Source organism: Uloborus diversus, chromosome 1, assembly GCF_026930045.1.
Source record: "Uloborus diversus isolate 005 chromosome 1, Udiv.v.3.1, whole genome shotgun sequence".
Lineage (NCBI taxonomy): Eukaryota > Metazoa > Arthropoda > Arachnida > Araneae > Uloboridae > Uloborus > Uloborus diversus.
In genome coordinates this window covers 271,888,636-271,907,923 of record NC_072731.1, presented here as the reverse complement: position 1 = coordinate 271,907,923, position 19,288 = coordinate 271,888,636, and the positions used below count along the sequence as shown (strand labels likewise).

Here is a 19,288-nt window from a genome sequence, read left to right as displayed (position 1 = left end):
TGTTCCCTTCACCAAAAACGGCAACCCGACTGACGCTCGGGCATAGACCTCAAAGTGTTAAAGTAGCGACAGACAAGAGAAGTAAGTGATGTAAAGGACACGAAGACAAGCTGAGGTTGTCAAGTTTGTTGAGCTAAACCCAAGTTGAGGAGGTCTGGTTGTCTCGTTTAAAAGCACGCTGATACGTTTACCGATCACCCCCGCGTAGAATGGAACTCTGCGTTTGAGGAGGCGGGGCGAAGTGCCTTCTCGTGGGAAACGAGCGACAGTTGAAGGATTCATTTGAAGCAACAAATATACGCTGAAAATATTCCTTTATTTGCAGTGTCGCCGGTTGGCGATGCCGGAACCTGGTTATTTACATTTGTGCGCTCGCTCTATCGCAGGATAGCGGCTCTATGGAAAACTTCTTTCTGCGGCTTGCTCGTCTTCCGAGCTCGAGGAGTTCAGAGTCTGGCTCTCGTTGGTCGAGGACGGTTCACACGTGACCTCGGGCAGGAATTTGTGCAGAGGAATGGGAATCGGTATGGGAACGGGAAGGGGGACGAACAGGGGGTAGGGCAGCCACACCGTGTTCGTTCGAGTCGGAGGAACCGAGTCCTTCGGAGGCAGAACCGTCCTATTGGCTCCGAGCTGCTGGTGGGCGTGGCCAAAGGGCGGAGTGGACGCCGAGTGAGCGGCGGGCGGGCTGAGGAAGGGCGGAGGGGTTTCGGGCGGCCGGGAGCGCATGCGCTTCCTTGCGAGCTTTTTGTGACCCGGACGTCTCTCCCTGGCGTCTGTGATCGGCGCCGGATCCCTGAGCCACAGGTCCGGCGTGATGAGCTTAGAGTCCTCCCCGCCGTGCTCGCTTAAGGGGTTGGACTGGAGATAGGCCTGCGTCTCCCGGCAGAAGATGTGCATCTTGTACTGGTTGAGGCACCTGCTGCTGCAGAACTGGAGCCGCTCCTCGCCGTCCAGCAAGTTCACCTGGCTCACCGTGTGGCGCGCCAGTCGACACCAGTTACAGACGCGGTTTCGGCGGGATGCTCCACCGGAAATGTTTTCTGAAGCTCCTGCGAAAGAGAAAAAAAAATGAATTTCGAATTTTCAGGATAATGTATCCTTTAGAGATGCGCATTGCGGTTATATGAGAGTAAAAACGATTCGTAAAATCGCACTACACTTGAAAAGGTGTTCCAGCAAAATAAGAGCACGAAAATTGAATCAATCAATCAAACAAAAAACCCGGTCAGACTTCAGCGACATCTGTTGAATTTTGTGGCATCTTTCAACTATGAACATCACCTAAGTTTATTTTAAAAGTGAATATTCAACAAAATTGAGTTCAAAAGTGTTCGAGTTGATTTAAAAGCGGATTTATTTCTTCCCACAGAAAAGTGTTTGAAAAGATATTTTTGGTAAAAAGTGAAAAAATATGAAATTTTCCTTTCAAGAAATATTAAGTTTTAAAACAAACTCACATGAATATAGGCCGAGGAAGATGTATATCTAATACTAATTAAATCAATGTAAAATTCTGTCAATGAAAACAATCTTGTGATAAACTATTCCAATTTTTCGCAATGAAGCATTTTCAAAATGATTTAAGTAATGTAACTACAAACCTTCAATAAATATAAAAAGGAGTTAGTGATATTGGATATTGATCATTTCATATTTATTGCAATTTATACATTAAATAACAATTTGAAACGAGATTAAAAAGAAGTTTGTTGTTTGAAAACGTATGTGAAAATGTTTTGGTTATACTGCTTCTTTTCCAGGAGGGTGGGAGGAGGTTGGTTTAATTTCTGCTTTCAATTAATAATTAAAAAAAACATTGAAAATTTTGATCTGAATTAAAGTGTGCGTAACATTATAAATACATACACACACAGACACACACACGTCAAACCCCTTCCTTTGTCTGTCGGGAGTAAAAAATAACAAAGCAACACGTACATAATTTTTTTCGCGAACCCGTTTTTTACGAGCACTCGGTTATAACGAGTAATTATCGCGCTATTTATAAGCGAGTTCGACTGCAAAGCGAAAAAAATGAAGGGAATTCCGACTTGAAAAAGGACGAATTGCGCGATCATTTCTGATCGGCTTCTCTTCCGGTCAGAAGACAACAGGTGGCAGACGGAGAAAGTCCTTTCAAGGGCTTTTTCTCGCCCCCCCCCCCACGAAGCGGAGGAAATCGCTTTATTTTTACGGGATTTCAGTGCACGATTGACGACAAACGGAACTCAACTCGGAAAGATGGTCGGATGAAATCTCGGTCTGATGAAAAGTACAAAATCTCTTTTTTAACCCCCGACACACAAAGGAAGGGGGTTATAAGTTTGACGTGTCTGTGTATCTGCGTGTCTGTCTGTGGCACAGTAGCGCGAAACGGATGGATCGAGTTTGAAAGAAAAAAATTGGTTGAAAGGAGAGTTGACCGAGAGTGTTCTTAGCTGGGTTACGTCTTCGGATGACCGTAATTAACGAAGATATTAATTGAAAACTTCTAAAAGGTTTTTCGCGATTTTTGCAGTGAAAATTTAAATAAAAAATTTAAAATTTGGTACCAAAATAAAGAGGTTTTTTTTCTGCGTCTGATAGAATGTGTTTGAAACTTTCATTTTATGTGAGGTTCGAATTATTACGCTTTTTAAAGCAGATTTTAAATACGGCTAAGCCTGTTTTCAGCGATTAGTAACCGAATTTATTGTTGGCCAACTACGAAATGGAAAAGCAATGATTTTAAATTTTTATCTGTTGCCAGTTTCTGTTTAATGGCAAATAAAATACAGTCGACTCCCGCTACAACGCGATTCGACTTACGCGAAATGGCTACAACGCGAATTTTTCATGAGTAACAAATTTTAGAGCTAACGCGAATTATTCCATCTCTATTTATCTTCAGCTAACCGCCCATTCCCTAAAAAAAAACAAAGATCTGAAAAAAAAAGACACTCATACGTCCCCGGTAGTGTGCAAAAAAGTGGCGTTTGCAAAATCACCGTTTTTATTGAAGAGTGTCGCCCAAACCAACTGTCTTTTTACGTAGCCCCGTTATCGATTACTGGCACAGATGAGGCTAAAAATCCTAAGTAAGCAATGAAAGTGAATACACTTCATGTTTGCTCCAGAGAAGCCTTGATTCAAAATTTTCATTATGATTACTATTAATATTGCAGGCAACGAATTTTTGTAACAATGGGTTTTATATTTAATCATTTAATGGGGAAATGACATGAAATTTACTGTTTTCGATAATAACATTTTTAACCAAAGTATTTTAGAAACATATAAAATATAATTCTAGCGAATGTTCCTCCTTGATAATGTAGCTATCTATAATGAGAAAATGGTTAAAACCTGTCCAGTAGTTTTGAAGCTTACCCCGGACATACATACATACATACAGATGTAGCCATTTATGTATATAGATATCTTGTGTGAGTGTGTTTGTCACCGAACTCCTCCTAAACGGCTGCACCCGATTTCGGTGAAATTTTGTGTGTGTGTATGATTAAGTTAATCCGAATATGGTTTATCCTTGCAATTTGATCCAATAAGAAATGTGCTTCTATTTAACTAATTGAATTAATCATTAGATGGTTTTGAAATTTCGAAGGTGTTCCTCAATCCAAGTTGTTATTTAGTGTTTAATCTCCCTGCCGAAAGTCAGTCTTGCGTAAATATCATGGACTAATTAATAACAGTAGACCGAGCTATGGCAACCCTTTTGCTGCTCACAAACAAAACCATGTGACTGCTGTGTATCCTAGCAATGGCGGGCGTTGATCGTAGCAGACGACGTCTTTCATATCGAGAATTTCTAAGAAATCATGTTTGCCAAGCGCTGAGTTTTAATTTCTTATTCATAATACCCAAGCGCAAGAAAGATGGTTCACTATTGCTGTGCATTTTCTTGCAAAGAAAATAATGTAAAAGAATTAGCTGTACCATTTCAAAAGTATGCAGTATTATTAATATTAGATTTTATTTAATTTCTCGCAATCTTTCGTTTTGAAGCCGTGTTTCGCTATGAAGTTTATAACTATTTCTTTTAAATATTAAGTTTTAGCAGTGAAACACATAGGAATACATTTTATACACTATTTTGCAAGCTTCTGGAAGTATTTTTATTCTCAGAGAAGTGAAATGCATTTTGAAAAGGTTTTTAAGTGTTAGCAAGTTAGTCTTAATGTTGGCGACAATTTTTTCCCGCCAATTTGAAAGATCCCCCTCTTAAACAGAAAACGATCTTGATTTTTAGTTGTCTCTTTTATGTACGCATATTGTCCTTAAATAATTTGTATTTCTATGTCGAAATTTTAAAATTTCCGAGATTATCAAATTTAATCCATATTAATTTGTGGTGACATCCGTTTAATTATACTTTGACGTTATTTAAACTGTTTGGTACAGCGAGATAAAACGAGCTGATGTGTGCATCACATGACTTCCTTTTACTCCAATTTAATGTCACTTCCCCATTAGTGGCAATTTTAATGTGAGTCAATTGTTTACTCTCTAAATATCACCAACAGTGGCCAAATTGAAATCAAATTTAAAATTAAAAAAAAAAAAATTGCGAAATTTGTCGCCGAGTTGGCGACAAACTTGGCGACCAAAAGACTGGCGATATATCGCCAAGTGTCCGACTAATTATTACACCACTTGAGTTTACATCGAAATTAACAATGATTTCCCCTCAAAAAGGGGCAAAAGACCCCCCTAGGAACATCCGAATGCAACCAAAATTAAAGGTGCACAACTAGGTCCCACTAGGAGTCTACGTACCAAATTTCAACTTTCTAGGACATACCGTTTTTGAGTTATACGAGATACATACACACATACACACATACGCACATACATACGTACATACGGACGTCACGAGAAAATTCGTTGTAATTAACTCGGAGGCCGTCAAAATGGATATTTCGGGTGTCTGTAGGTTCCTAGGCATATATCCACGTGTGGTCGGGTCGAAAAAAAAGACTCAACAATCATTCGGGGGTGAGAAAAACGGAAATGAAGGCGGATTTATGAGTGAAATTTTTTTCGCGAATACAATACTTCCTTTTTTGTAAAAGGAAGTAAAAAAGAAGAGAAGAGAAAATGCGCTGTTCCGCTTCACGCCTGATTATTATTTTATCTCAATTTGATTACCGTGATGTCTGTCAGATGTTTTCTTTATGTGGGGCCGGGACTTTTTCCTCCGTGTTTTCGTTCCCAATTTAATTTACATAATTTCTCAAAAACGTAGTGGCAACAGTTTAAAAAATACTTGGACTTTGATTCATATTTGAATTGATTGTGTTGTGTTCTTCATGCGAGTTGTTCTGTGCTTTATTCCTTAAGGGTCCTATTTTTGAGTTTGTTTCGGAGTTTAAAGTTTTTTTTACGTGAATTTACAGTCCGCTACTAAAATCGAATTTTGTGATCTATGAACGAGTCATCATTTTGAATTCTGTGTTTCATTTATAATTCGTATTCATCATATTTATTTTTGGACCGACGGAGCCGAAGATTTTATGCATCAACGAAGGTGAGTTTGTTCCGTTTATTTGTGAGTGACAATGGATCTTAAAGTCTTGAGAAAAAGATAAACTACAAAATTAAAGGAGAAAATGGGGATATCTCGATAGTTGGGAATCTGGCGCGGTCGTTTCGTTTTATAAATAAATGATTTTATTCTGGTAACCCTGCTGATTTATAGTAACCCTGCTTATTTACAGTAACCCTATGCGAATAGATGTTTCCGATCTCTTTGTTTTGATTTGCAAAGAAAAATACGTCTCGCGCAGACGCTGGAGCCAAAAATTGACGCCAATGAAGAAAGATCGCCAGTCTCCCAATTATCGAAATATTCCCGTCTGAAGAATCGGAACTTGATTCTTATATTACTGAGCTGCAAGGTCAATGCGATTTTATTGACGAATTAGTTCTTGTAATCTCTAGAGCCATTTCCAAGAACAGTAGAGTTTTTGTAAAAAACGAAAGTAAATGTTCTAACTCGACGTTAAATCCCGGTTATCACAAACTTGCCATTTCAACTGCGCTTGCTCACGGACTTAGCTTTTTGGGCTTTCTGCTTCAAGATTTCGTGTTGCTTGTTTATATTTAGGCCAGGCCCGTGTCCAGATTTTCATAAAGGGAGGGGTTTTAATTTTACATGGGGGGGGGGAATTCAATCCCTCACAACCTTTAGTTTTACTACAAATTATCGATCCCAGTATGGCGTTTATGCACCTGTAAGTCCTGATGTACCCCCCCCCCTCCCCTAGAAGAATAATTCAGGCTGCTCAAGTGACCAAAGAATTCCTTCATTTTACAGGTTCACTTTTATCAAACCTTGTTTGTTTGTATCTTTTTAATTAAATCTGTTAACTATGCGGTTTATTGCAACAAGTATTACAAACTCTAGACGAATTCTTTTTAGGCAAGAGAATGCATATCAGATTTTATGTTCTGAAATAATGCTTAGAACGAGCTTATTGTAGATGCAAATTACATTACTAAACACCATCACTAATACATCTTCATAGCTGCAACACATGCCAAATTCATCATTACCTCCTTACAATAAGCAATATTAATGCTTTGTATTGGTACTTAATTCAACGGTTCTACCACCACAGTTTTTCCAAAATATTATTTCAGTCGGCAAAGTTTTAACAGTTGTAAATTACATAACATTTGAATGTTATGCAAAATTTTTTAAGTTATAAGAGAAAGAAATGCAAGCGTTTAGGTCCAACTGAGTTGAATTAGAGGGGAAAAAATACAGAATTACTGAGTTAAAATTACAGAAAAACTTCAGAGAGAAAGGGGGCGGAGAACGTTAAACGCAGGCTTTCACATTAAAGTTAATTTAAGTCGATCGTTTTCTTCATTTGCCATATTTTTTTTTTCAATGGGAGGGGTTTAACCCCTAAAACCCTCCCCTTGGACACGGCTCTGATTTAGGCTGAGCGAGAGTCCCACCAAATTAATGAATGCGATTAGAATATTTTCACAGCGATTTCGTGATATATTATATGAAACTGCGGATATGAATAACTGATAATCTTAAGAGAAAAATGACACTTCAATATTTATTAGTTTGGCAATATTTATTTAATATAAATGTAAAACACGTTGTGTACTTCAAAAATGATTGGAATATTAGTACAGAAATCCGTCTTTTGCGGATAGTTTGCGTTATGCTTAGACATTTTGCTCCTCTGAGGTTAAAAATTTGGCTCTGAAAAGGGGCAGACAAATCAGACACCGAATCCATTAATAATTAAGACGCAAAACTCAATCTTTACCGAGGCCTAAAAACTAAATCAGAGAAAGCTTTGTGATTTCTAATTTAATCTATTGCCATTTCGTATTTATTAATAAATTTAAAATGTTTGTCATTAATTTTAGCAAGATTTCTGAAATCAGCAAAGTCCGAGCGCAAGCGCAGTTGAAATGGCAAATTTGTGATAACCGGGATTTAACGTCGAGTAACGTTCTGAAGCAGCTGATATCAAGCTGCCAAAATGAACTCTGCCGAGTTTTGGTGGCAATCTTGAAGAATGTTTATGTTCATTTAGTGACCTTTTTAGTGCTGCGATATCGAATAATGAGAAATTATCTGGCGGGCAAAAATTGCAGTACTTAAAGTACTTTTTAAAAGGTGAAGCGTTAAAAATTGCGCTATCACTTTCGATTTCTGATGCAAATTTTACGAGAGCGTGGGAGTTACTTTCACGAAGGTTTTCGCATAAAAGAAAACTTATGAGTGCTTTAGTAAGGAAACTGTTGTACAGCCGAACCTCCATATATCAAACTTCCACATATAAAAATTATCGAAATTCCAGCAAATTTCTATGCTCATTACATAGAAAAATTGTTTCTATGTATCGAAAAAATCTCCATATATCGAATTTTTTTCGAGACGTTCGTAGATTTTTTTTAAATATTAGACTGTTTGTCTCATGAAAAATGAAGGTTAGGGGCGAAAATTGTGTTCACTAAAGGTTGCTACGAAACTCATAAGGTATCTGGGGTGGAGGGGTGTGTGGATAGGTCGTTACTCCGTTCTGGATTTCTTAATTTTTCGCAAGTTTATTTTAAATCTGAGTTGTTAACACTGTAAAATCGGTTTCAAGCTATCCCTTTTCTCTGTTGATTATCATTCCTAGTCTTTTTAGATTCAGTAAAAATCATTCAAGTTAAGTAGATTGATTTTTTACTTTTCTCTCGATTACATTGTCAAAACAAAAATCCCCTATTGTGGCGGTTCAAGTCGAATTATCGAAGAATGAAGATGTATTAAGGCTCAAAAATATAATTTCTGTAATTTTTTAATTATTAATTTTCATTTAATCCGATGCTCGTATAAATTGGGAATTTGGTTTCATACACGAGAATTACCTTTAATTTTAATGTTTTAGGATATTTTTATGATAAAATAAGTTTATTTCTATATATATCGAATTTTTTTCCGGCAATTTGCTACTTCGATGTATGGAGGTCCGACTGTATTTACCTTCATTGCAATCGGAAAATTATTCCCAAATTTTAAGTTTCGTGTAAGAGAGTGTATTCACTCTTTCGAGACTTTACAGTGCAAAATAGAGAACTTTTCTTACACTCTATTAATGTTAATTTAAATCAGACCCAGGTACAAGAGGTTGGTGCGAACGTTCGATAGAAGGAGATAGTATTCCAAAACTTGATGAATTATTAGAATTTTTGAAATCTCATTCAAGAACACTGCAAACTTGTAGACAACAGGATAGTAGAAAACTAAATGTTCATCGAAAGGTGTCAACATTCGCATCAAAGATCCATTCACTTTGTGTTTATTGCAAGGATAAGCATTCTTTAAGGGTTCAAAACCTTCAAACCTTCTCTTAACCTTCAAAATTTTCAATTTTCTGGAAAAAATATATGTTATGCATAATTTAATTCTGAACAATTTGATACCTTAAGATAAATAAATACCTTTGTGCTGAACAGTAAAGTAAGACAAAACAACGTTAGATGAAGCACAAATTTGCAAATTACAGCATACCATTATTTTTTGCATTGAAAAAGACGTTCCCTATAACGCCGAAACACGTGTCTGCTGTAATTTGCAAATTTGTGCTTCATCTAACGTTGTTTTGTCTTACTTTAATTTGATACCTTATTTATTACCATACGCAAAAAACTTTTCAAGTTATCGTGAAAATGCGTAAACTTTCTCCTTAGAGATTTATGTTTGCAGCAGTTGTTTAAGCCTCTTTTTCTCAAGTGCCGGTTTCTCGTTTTGCGCGCATGATATCTTCGAAAGTTTCTTATGTATTTCCGTAAAACTTTTCATGCGTGTTTGTCTGGCTTATTTTTATGATCTGAACCTAAATTTTAACTAAAAACAAAAGTTAATATTAAAAAAAAAATATTTTCCCCAAAAATTTTGGAAAATTTTGACATTAACTTATAAAATTTCAAAAAAGAATTAAATCATTTAAAAAAAAAAAACATAAATTTAGGTTCAGATCATAAAAATAAACCGGAAAAGCATGCACAAAAAGTTTTACGGCAATATATAAGAAATTTTTTGAGATATCATGCGCGCAAAATGAGAAACCCGTGAAAACGCAACCCGAGAAAAAGACGCTTAAAGAGCTGCTGTTAACATAAATCTCTACGGGGAGAGGTTACGCATTTTTACGATAACTTGAAAAATATTTTTTTTTTCCAGAAAATTGAAAATTTTGAAGGTTAAGAGACCTTAAACCCCTTAATTAAGTGTAATAAATTTTTTGAATTTAAGTGGTACAAGACCGTGTTAATTTTGTGAAGAAAAATAATGTGTGCTTCAATTGTTTCCTTTCAAAACACATAGTATCGCGATGTAAGAGTGTTTATGAACGTAAAAAAAAATGTGCTACAAATCATCACACCGTGCCTCATTATAATCAGTCTCAGAACAACTCCGAAGTTAATCATCAAGGTGCGAGTAATTCGAATACGTCATCAGCCAGTGCTAAGGTATTTGTTCCGCAATCAACAGCTATGTATCCCACGGCGATCAAAACAAAATCGGAGCTCATCGATGCATGAAAATATTTCTGCGCCTATAACTTCTTGTACATGAAATGCACCGCCAGCTCAGTCATTTCCAGCCGAGGACTGCAGCTTCGTGCTCATTAGCACTCATCGGCCCGGCACAGCAAAGTGACTGAGCTGGAGATGGAAAACCTCTTATGGAAGCCAAAAGGGCCAAACAAACTGGTAGCTAATGTAGAATTAGCACAGACCAGCCGAGTGACCGAAGCAGTGGTTCGGTTCAGCTCGAAAATTGATGGCAAGGGCTGATGAGTGCTAATAAGCACGAAACTGCAGTCCTCGGCTGGAAATGACTGAGCTGGCGGTGTATTTCATGTTGCCTTGCCATCAATTTTCGAGCTGAACCGAACCACTGCTTCGGTCACTCGGCTGGTCTGTGCTAATTCTACATTAGCTACCAGTTTGTTTGGCCCTCTTGGCTTCCATAAGAGGTTTTCCATCTCCAGCTCAGTCACTTTCCTATGCCTGGCCGATGAGTGCTAATGAGCACGAAACTGCAGTCCTCGGCTGGAAATGACTGAGCTGGCGGTGCATTTCATGTATTTCTGCTTTAGCCCTGGCTATGGGGCGGTAATTTACTGAATATATAACTTGTTGTGTTTCTGACCTTAACCATCATGGGCAGGTATTATTGTGTACTGCAATCATCAAGGTAATACATTCTTCTGGAGAGTTGCAATTTTGTCGACCCTGGCAGCCAAGCCTGCTTCATAACTGAGGATTGTTTACAGAGGTTAGGCCTATCCAGAAAAAGAGCTACTGTCTAACCACGGATTGTATGGAAAGGCAAACACCCGGTTTGCACGCGGAAATGGAAGCATCCATTAGTTTTCAGGGATGTCAGCTTTTGCAGATGTATGTTAGCCTCTAAATTAAGCAGAGTCTCGTTCAAATGAGCGGAAATTTTTATTTTCCCCCTCATTCAGATGGAGTCGCCTTCACTGGATGTTTGCCAATTCCATACAATCCGTGGTCAAACAGTAAGTTTCTCATGTCGTGCCTAGGATCATCAGACGCTAAAACTAATGGAATTTCAGAAATCAAACATTTCTCTCATAAGTTACCATTCACTAAGTTCTCAGAATTTGTATCTACTTCAAAATGATACAAGGGAAACCAATGTTTTAGAGAGAGGAATATTTTCGAACACTAGGGAAAAATTGAGAATCATTGCAATAAAACGCTAAGCCTTACGCCGCCCCCTCATTTCGTGCTCCCACCGTATTTCATTTTACTGTACCAATTCTCCTTTTAAACAAATGTTATACATTGTACATTAGAAATATAAAAATATATTTTTTCTTGTTCCATTTTTTTTACTTGAGTGTAACGCTTGTTTTCAACAAAAGGCCTTTTTTTCTCCAATCATATATTTACACTTAGTCATTTCGGGAGGGGGGGCTTTTAAATTCTTTGCGCAGGCATCACCGTGCGGGTACAGCTAGTATATATATATATATATATATATATATATATATATATATATATATATATATATATATATATATATATTCACACAAACAGTCAAAATACAAATGAAAAAGCAAATGAAAAAAGCGAGAACATCAAAATGGAAAATGAAAAAGGTGAACATTTTCCATTTTGATGTTCTCGCTTTTTTCATTTGCTTTTTCATTTGTATTTTGACTGTTTGTGTGAATATGTTTGTACTGTTTTTGTTTCTAGCAGCTTTGCGCCGGCATTACGGTACACTTTTGTATTTATTCTTTCAGTTTTTTTAATGTCGTTGATTTTTTCAATTTCTTTGAATTTCTATTTTAAAATTGTCTTAAATTGTATCTCTTGTTTTATATTATATATATATATATATATATATATATATATATATATATATATATATATATATATATATATATATATATATATATATATATATATATATATATATATATATATATATATATATATATATATATATATATATATATAGTGAGTGCCGGAATTTTGAATCATACGCGCCGCTTGTATGCATCAAGTGTATGTGACATACCATATCCATGTGGTGTCCGTTTTACGAGAGGGTTCTTTGAATGAGCAAAAGAATCACAATTTCCAGAGAACGGCATTCTTTTAATAACAGCAGTCCATATTGTTTGACTGAGACAGAGTTTGAGGTTGCCAACTCCTAAAAATAATTCCCCCTAAACTCAACTCATAAAACCCCTATATGACGTCAGAAAGTCACGTGATCCTTTAACTGTGACGTCACACATAGGATTAAAAGATCACGTGACCATTGCTGTTTTTCGTTGCTGAGTGGAATAAAGTCATTTTTATGTCATTCCAGATCAAAACCAATGGTTACAAAGGCTCAAAAAGTATATGTTAGTAAAAAAATGCATGAAATAATCGAAAAATAGCATTTTCATAGCTAAAAGAAGAACATTTGTACTTAATAAAACCCTAAAATTTAAACCCCTAAATTTACCCCTAAAAATTTTATCCTCCTAAAAAAATCCCATTCTAAAATTTCCTCCCTAAATGTAAGGGGATAACCCCTAAGTTTTCAACCTTGGACTGAGAACCTAGTAATATTCGTTTAAATTGTACGTTGAAAACATTTTCGCTCCATTACTGAATCAGTCGCTGAGTTGTAAAATGGTTCAATCACCGTCTCTGCGTCTACCTTTTTGGGGTTGAGAAAACAAAATCCTGGTTCGAGCAGAAGTGAGAAATAATTGAATGGAAGCGGTGATAATCCGCGGCCCCATTACGTACCCCCCACTGGGGGGACGTCTGACGCCGGCGCTGACTGTAATTACCTCCAATCGACGCATTGTCCCGTCCCTTTGATATCAAAGAGCCAAGGACGAGTTCTTTTCTCTTCTTCTTCTTTTTCCGAAGAGACCCTTTCTTATTCTCCCGCCACTTCGCAGAACGATTTGTCTGATTCTCAGACCCGAGTAGTACAGCAGAACGAATTGAGACCCCATTTCAAATTTCCGAAAACTGTGGAAAGGTAATCAAATGAAATGGTCACACAATGTACGCGTAGAATGCAGTACATATGTAATTACATTTTTTGATGAAAATTAACTTTCGTTGTTTCCTGAAAGTTCCAGAAAAATGAAAAATATTTTCAGTTCTCTGTGAGGTGTACAATAGGAAAGTTGCAACCTATTAAATGTTCATATTTTGGCTATTGGATATTGTTCATTGACCCTCAAAACTAAAAAATTCACCATTGCCGAATTTTAAAACACCGTGGTTGATTTTTAATGAATTTTTAAAAAGCCACGGGCAAAACTGCGCTCTTCTGAAACGTCACGAGCTTACGTCACAGATCACTAATGGGCATTCTTCCGCCGAAGATACCTTGTTTTCGTTAGGGACATTTTGAGCCCGCTGATATTTTTATCTTTTAGAAATTCAATAATCCTTTTGAACACACTATGGAGACCGGATTCGTTAAAGCACAATCTAAATCATCTTCTTCGTGTAACATCAATGAGGATGTTCGAATATTTCTGAGAGGATGAGAGGTTTAATGTTCCAGAAACGAGAGGAGATGAGCCCTTTACGTTTCGTCTTCGACGTCGAATGCGTGACCTTCGGCTTCTCCCGGATCGGAAGAGCGCATGACGTCACTTCCTATGCCATTTGACGTCACAAGCGCTTGAACTTTAAAAATTAATTAAAAAAAACTACTTATCGTATCGCAAAAATTTTTTCACCTATGATGTTCATACGTGTTACTCTATCATATAAAAATAAAATTGAAAAATCGAAAACTTCCCTATTTCAATCAAGTACATTCCACAAATTTGCTTTTAATTGGACGAATATCTGGGTGCACGTTCCTTGGGCGTACCTGAGGCGGAGCGTCGCGCCTCCCATGTCTATTGGCTGGGATTGAGCCAGGGGCGGATCCAATCAGAATTCTGGGAGGGGGCCATTTGGAAAAATACGATGCTTTGCAAAACTTTTGAATTTTACAAATATTAATGTAGCCCACCTTTAATCAGAGCATTTTTTAGGGAATCTTTCACTAGGCGACGTAAGTGTAGCATAAAGGCTGTAACCTTCCCAATAATTTTCCTCTTTTCTTAACAAACGTGTGCAGTGGCGCACACAGGAATTTTGTAAGGGGAGGGTCCAAGGTCAAAAGCCTTATTCTCCTATCATACCCCAATATGCCGTCAAATATATTGGCTTGATTTTATCGATTCCCGGGAATGAAAAACAGTAAAAAATAAACTACTGAAGTTGAATTAGCATTGTTTAAGGAAATATACTTAAATTAATAACCAGAGAGCAAAATAATTTATGCTTTTACTTTTCTTATAATTGGAAAATGGATTTAAGTTCAGAGACTCTCATATTATTCTGTAATTACAAAACTAAAAACATAGTTTTATTACAGTGTACTCGTTTATAATCATCATTCTGCGTCTTATAGGCAATTCGTTATAGGGTCATTCCACGTCAAGTCAACCCAAAAAAATGGCATTTTGACATCCACCGACACGGATTTTGATAAAACTTGGTGAGTTTAGTCCTTTAATGTAGAAAAGTATCCACATCAATTTTTTCTCCTCAATCTGCTTTAGTTTTCATTTTACAGCCAGTCAAAATTTTCAACTTTTCGTGTTTTCCTAACTATGACGATTCTGCACGTTGATTGAAAATAATTTCTATTTTATTCATTTTTCAGCCAATTTTTATGAAAATTTGCAGTAATATTAATGAAAGTATGAGAATTTCAGAAAAAAATATAAAAAAATTCTACGTAATATTTCAAAAGTAGAAAAAAATTATTTTCATAATTTTTTTTTCTAAAAGTATGAAATACGTTAATGTCAATATCAACCAAAGGGAATATGATAATCGAAAAAATTCTTTTTTCCTGGTGATCTTAGATGTGTGTTCTGCCATTAAAAAAAATATAATTAATGGCTTTTTCAGTTCTTTATATTTTTAGCTTAAAAATATATCTGCTTCATTGTTTTTTTTTTTTTAATTTATTTTTTCCCACACTATTATGAAAAAATTAATGCATTTAAAAATATATCTCAATAATTTGCGCATGAAATACTCTTAATTTTTATTTTAGTCACAAAAATGCTATTTTTTTTTTTTACAAATTTCATTACATAGTACACTATTGCAGCCAGAAATACCTTCTGGAGGGGGTTTTTGGACCAAAAATTCCTACTGGAAGGGTTTTTTGGATCAGTAATACCTGCTGGAGGGGTTTTTTGATCAACAATACCTTCTGAAGGGGATTTCTTGATAAAAAATATCTTCTGAAAGGGGGATTTTTTCATCAAAACAGTCCTTTCATATGTATAAACTATTGTATTAAAATATGCATGTATGTTAAAACCAATGACTTTGGGGGGGGGGGGGGGGCCCTTTGCTTTGCCACTGACATAGTAGCCTATTCAAAAGTGTTCTCATCTTTCTTCTAGCCTGTGAAATGTTCTACTGTGAAAGTGAAACAAATCTTTCTTCATCTACATGTTTCCCAACCAGTGGTTTGCGAACCCCTAGGGGTTCTTGAGAGCTGAGGGGTAGAAATGGGGTTCTCAAAAATAGTATTGTAATGGCAGAAGTTTATTATTCATGTGCTGTTTACTCATCATTTGTCTCTTGCAAGGCGTGGGGTTCCATAGAGTGCTGAAGAAGTAACACTTATGGATACAAGGTACATGAAGATGAAAGCATATAAATACTTTCGTTTTCTCAGCAGCTTTTGATTGGAAAATTTGATTAAACTTAATGTAAACAGTACATAGAGCATATGGGAACGCCATTCACTATTAAAGTGGAATAAGGAGTTGCTGTGTTTGTTAGCAACTATTTCCTATGAGCTTTTAATGATGAAAAAGAGAAGGAATGATTGGCAATCCAAAAATGCATCTCAGGGATGAGAAAAAAAATTTTTACTTAAGAAAAATTTTCTGGGTGAAACTTGCTACAATGTGAATAACACAGTTAAAAAAAAGAAAAAAAAAATCAAAGGAATAAACTATGCAACTTGCTTTGTGGTGTATGTATAAAAGGAGGTCATGAAATTTGTTCAGATGGAGTTTCTCTTAACAAGTGGACATACAAATATGTTTGATGATAAAAAAAAAACCCTTTTTTAAATATCTAATTATTAAAGCAGTTCTATTGTTTTTCAAAAATAAAAGAAAATTCTTAAGCACTCAAACTCGAAATTGCAGTCAAATGATAATTATGCGACGTATATTCCTACCAAACAGCAAGACTCATAGTCCTGTACAAGAAGTTATAAACTTAATGACTGTTCTAGTTTTATTGCAGGAAAAAGGATTATATTGTTAAACTGAGAGTTTCTAAAGGATATTTTCTAAAACAATTCCTTAATTGCCATCTGATTCAATGTTACAAATAAATATACTGTTGAGTTAGAAAAAAACTTTTTTAAATTTGATATCCCCTTTTGATTAATGTTTCAAGGCGCAAAAAGGATTTTCCCACACACAGAGAAGCAAATTAAATGCTGAACATAAAGTGAGACTGAAACTGTCAGATATCTGATTCAAACTTTGAGATACTTTAATTCCTATTGCAGTAAAATGCATTTAGATGTTCTGTGTGCTTAGAGCTGCTTATGTTTACCTGTTTTAGTAAGAAAAATGGAAGATAAGTATAGTGTGGGAGAGTTGACATTAACTCATTGTCACAAATTTAGTTATGGAGCACATAAGTTAATGATTTATCTGAAGATGAACAAATTTTTCCTAAAGTTACGCACTGAATCAGAACAAGAATTCAAACTATTTGTCTGCATCACAAAATATTTCTGAAAAAGTTTGAATTTCTGCAAAAGGTAATAAAATATTAATCATCATAATACATAAAGAAGTTGGAAAAACATTTAAGTTAAATCAATATTTCAGAAAAAAAGTGAATAAAAAAATATCTTGTAAATAATAGGAATAACAGGCTGATTTCACAGATGCTGTATGTTTAATAAAATAATACATTAAAAATTGTGTTTGTAGGCTCTTTATTCCAGCAAATAATACAGCTATGTAAACAAATTGGAAAATGAATTTTTTTTTTGAAAATATTTTGTTTTAAATATATACATACATAAAAAGAAATGGAATAGCCATCAATTTTATAATTTTTTTTTAATGGCAGAACACACTTTTAAGATTCTCCCACAGGCATTGGTTTTAACATACATGCGTATTCAAATGCAGTAGTTTCTGCATACGAAAGGACTGTTTTGATGAAAAAATCCCCCTTCAGAAGATACTTTTGATCAAGAAATCCCCTGCAGAAGGTACTGTTAATCAAAAGATCCCTTCCAGTAGGTATTTTTCGTCCAAAACCCCCCTCCAGAATTTATTTCTGGCTGCACTAGTGTACTATGTAATGAATTTTTTAAAAAAATAGCATTTTTGTAATTAAAATAAAAATTAAGAGTATTTTATGTGCAAATTATTAAAATATTTATATTTTTAAATACATTCCTTTTTTTTTTGATAATAGTGTGGGAAAATAAATAAATTAAATTTAAAAAAAAAACAATGAAGCAGATATATTTTTAAGCTAAAAATATAAAGAACTGAAAAAGCCATTAATTTTATTTTTTTTAATGGCAGAACACACATCTAAGATCATCAGGAAAAAGGAATTTTTTCGATTATCATATTCCCTTTGGTTGATATTGACATTAACGTATTTCATACTTTTAGAAAAAAAAATTATAAAAATAATTTTTTTCTACTTTTGAAATATTACGTAGAATTTTTTTATATTTTTTTCTGAAATCCTCATACTTTCATTAATATTACTGTACATTTTCATAAAAATTAGCTGAAAAATAAATGAAATACAAATTATTTTCAATCAACGAGCAGAATCGTCATAGTTTGGAAAATACGAAAAATTCAAAATTTTGACTGGCTGTAAAATGAAAACTAAAGCAGATTGAGGAGAAAAAATGGATGTGGATACTTTTCTACAGAAAAGGACTAAACTCACCAAGTTTCATCAAAATCCGAGTCGGTGGGTGTCATGGCTTGGTTGAATTGACATGGAATGACCCTATAGAAAAAGAGCACAACATTTAAAAAAATCTTTTGACACGAGGATTGTATTATTTCATTTATTACAACTGAAAGTACTGTTACCTTTGTTTAAAATTATTCTACGTACAAAATACATATAATCATAATCAATCGGTAAAAAAGCAAGACCTATGGGAGGGGTCCGGACCCCCTGGACCCCTCCCTTGTGTGCGCCACTGAACGTGTGCATATATCGTGGTCTCAAAGTGGTATTCCTGTAATCACTACTGTGTTTACTGCGTTCTGAGGCGACTGTATAGGACTTCTGATTTAAGAGGAAGCCGATATGATCCAACCGTAAGTATAATATCGCTGACTCCGATGTAAAGGGGGTCCGGGGGTTTCTCCCACGTAAAATTTTCGAATTTGAAGTCTTAAAAACGTATTTTAGACGATCTTTGGTAACGTTAGGGGAGAAGAGGTCCGGTGGCGCTCCCCTGTCTATTTTTCGAAATAGTAGCTCTAAGAATGCAGTTTTAGACGATCTTTGATGATGTCAGAAGGAGGAGAGATTTGAGGGCCCATCTAAGTAAATTTTTCTGATTTGTAGTCTTAGAAATTCATTTTAACTGTTTTTCGTTACATTAAAGGCTCGGGTGCAACACCCCCCCCCCTGAAAAATTTTCGAAATTAAAACCTTACAAATGCAAACATTATCTCCAATAATGTTAAGAAGAAGGAGGTTCGGGTTTTCTCCGGCGGATTTTTTTTTTTTTTTTTTTTTGCCATTGTGGAGCCAAAAACGCAGTTTTATACGATCTTTTCGAAATGATACGTGGAAGAGAAATTCGAGGGTCCACACCAAGAAAATTTCCTGATTTGTAGTCTTAAAAATGCATTCTATAATTATCTTTGGTAATGGTAGGGGAGAAGAGGTTTAGAGTGCTTTCTTCGAAATTTTAGCTATAAAAAGGCTGTTTTAGACGATTTTTGGTGATGTTAAGGGGAGAAGAGGTTAAAAGGCCCATCCCAGGAAATTTTACTAAATTAAAGACTTCAAAACGCATTCTAGACTATCTTTAGTTTGGTTAAGGGTTAAAAAGATTCTGAGTTTCACTCCCAAAATTTTTCAAAATTGAACTTTTTAAATTGAAAGTGTAGGCAATCATGATTCATGAGTTACTTTTAGAAGACCAGCAATT

At 35.4% G+C, this 19,288-nt stretch overlaps 1 protein-coding gene across 1 annotated transcript in view; it reads right to left on the bottom strand.

Moving 5' to 3' along the window:
• Positions 1 to 309: 309 nt before the first annotated feature.
• LOC129227600 (sine oculis-binding protein homolog B-like) overlaps positions 310 to 19,288 on the bottom strand; it is a 34,849-nt gene continuing 15,870 nt past the window's right edge. Inside the window, exon 3 of the mRNA XM_054862189.1 lies at positions 310 to 1,052. Within this exon, the coding sequence (XP_054718164.1) occupies positions 397 to 1,052 (656 nt within the window). The 3' untranslated portion in view covers positions 310 to 396. The remainder of the gene's footprint in view (positions 1,053 to 19,288) is intronic.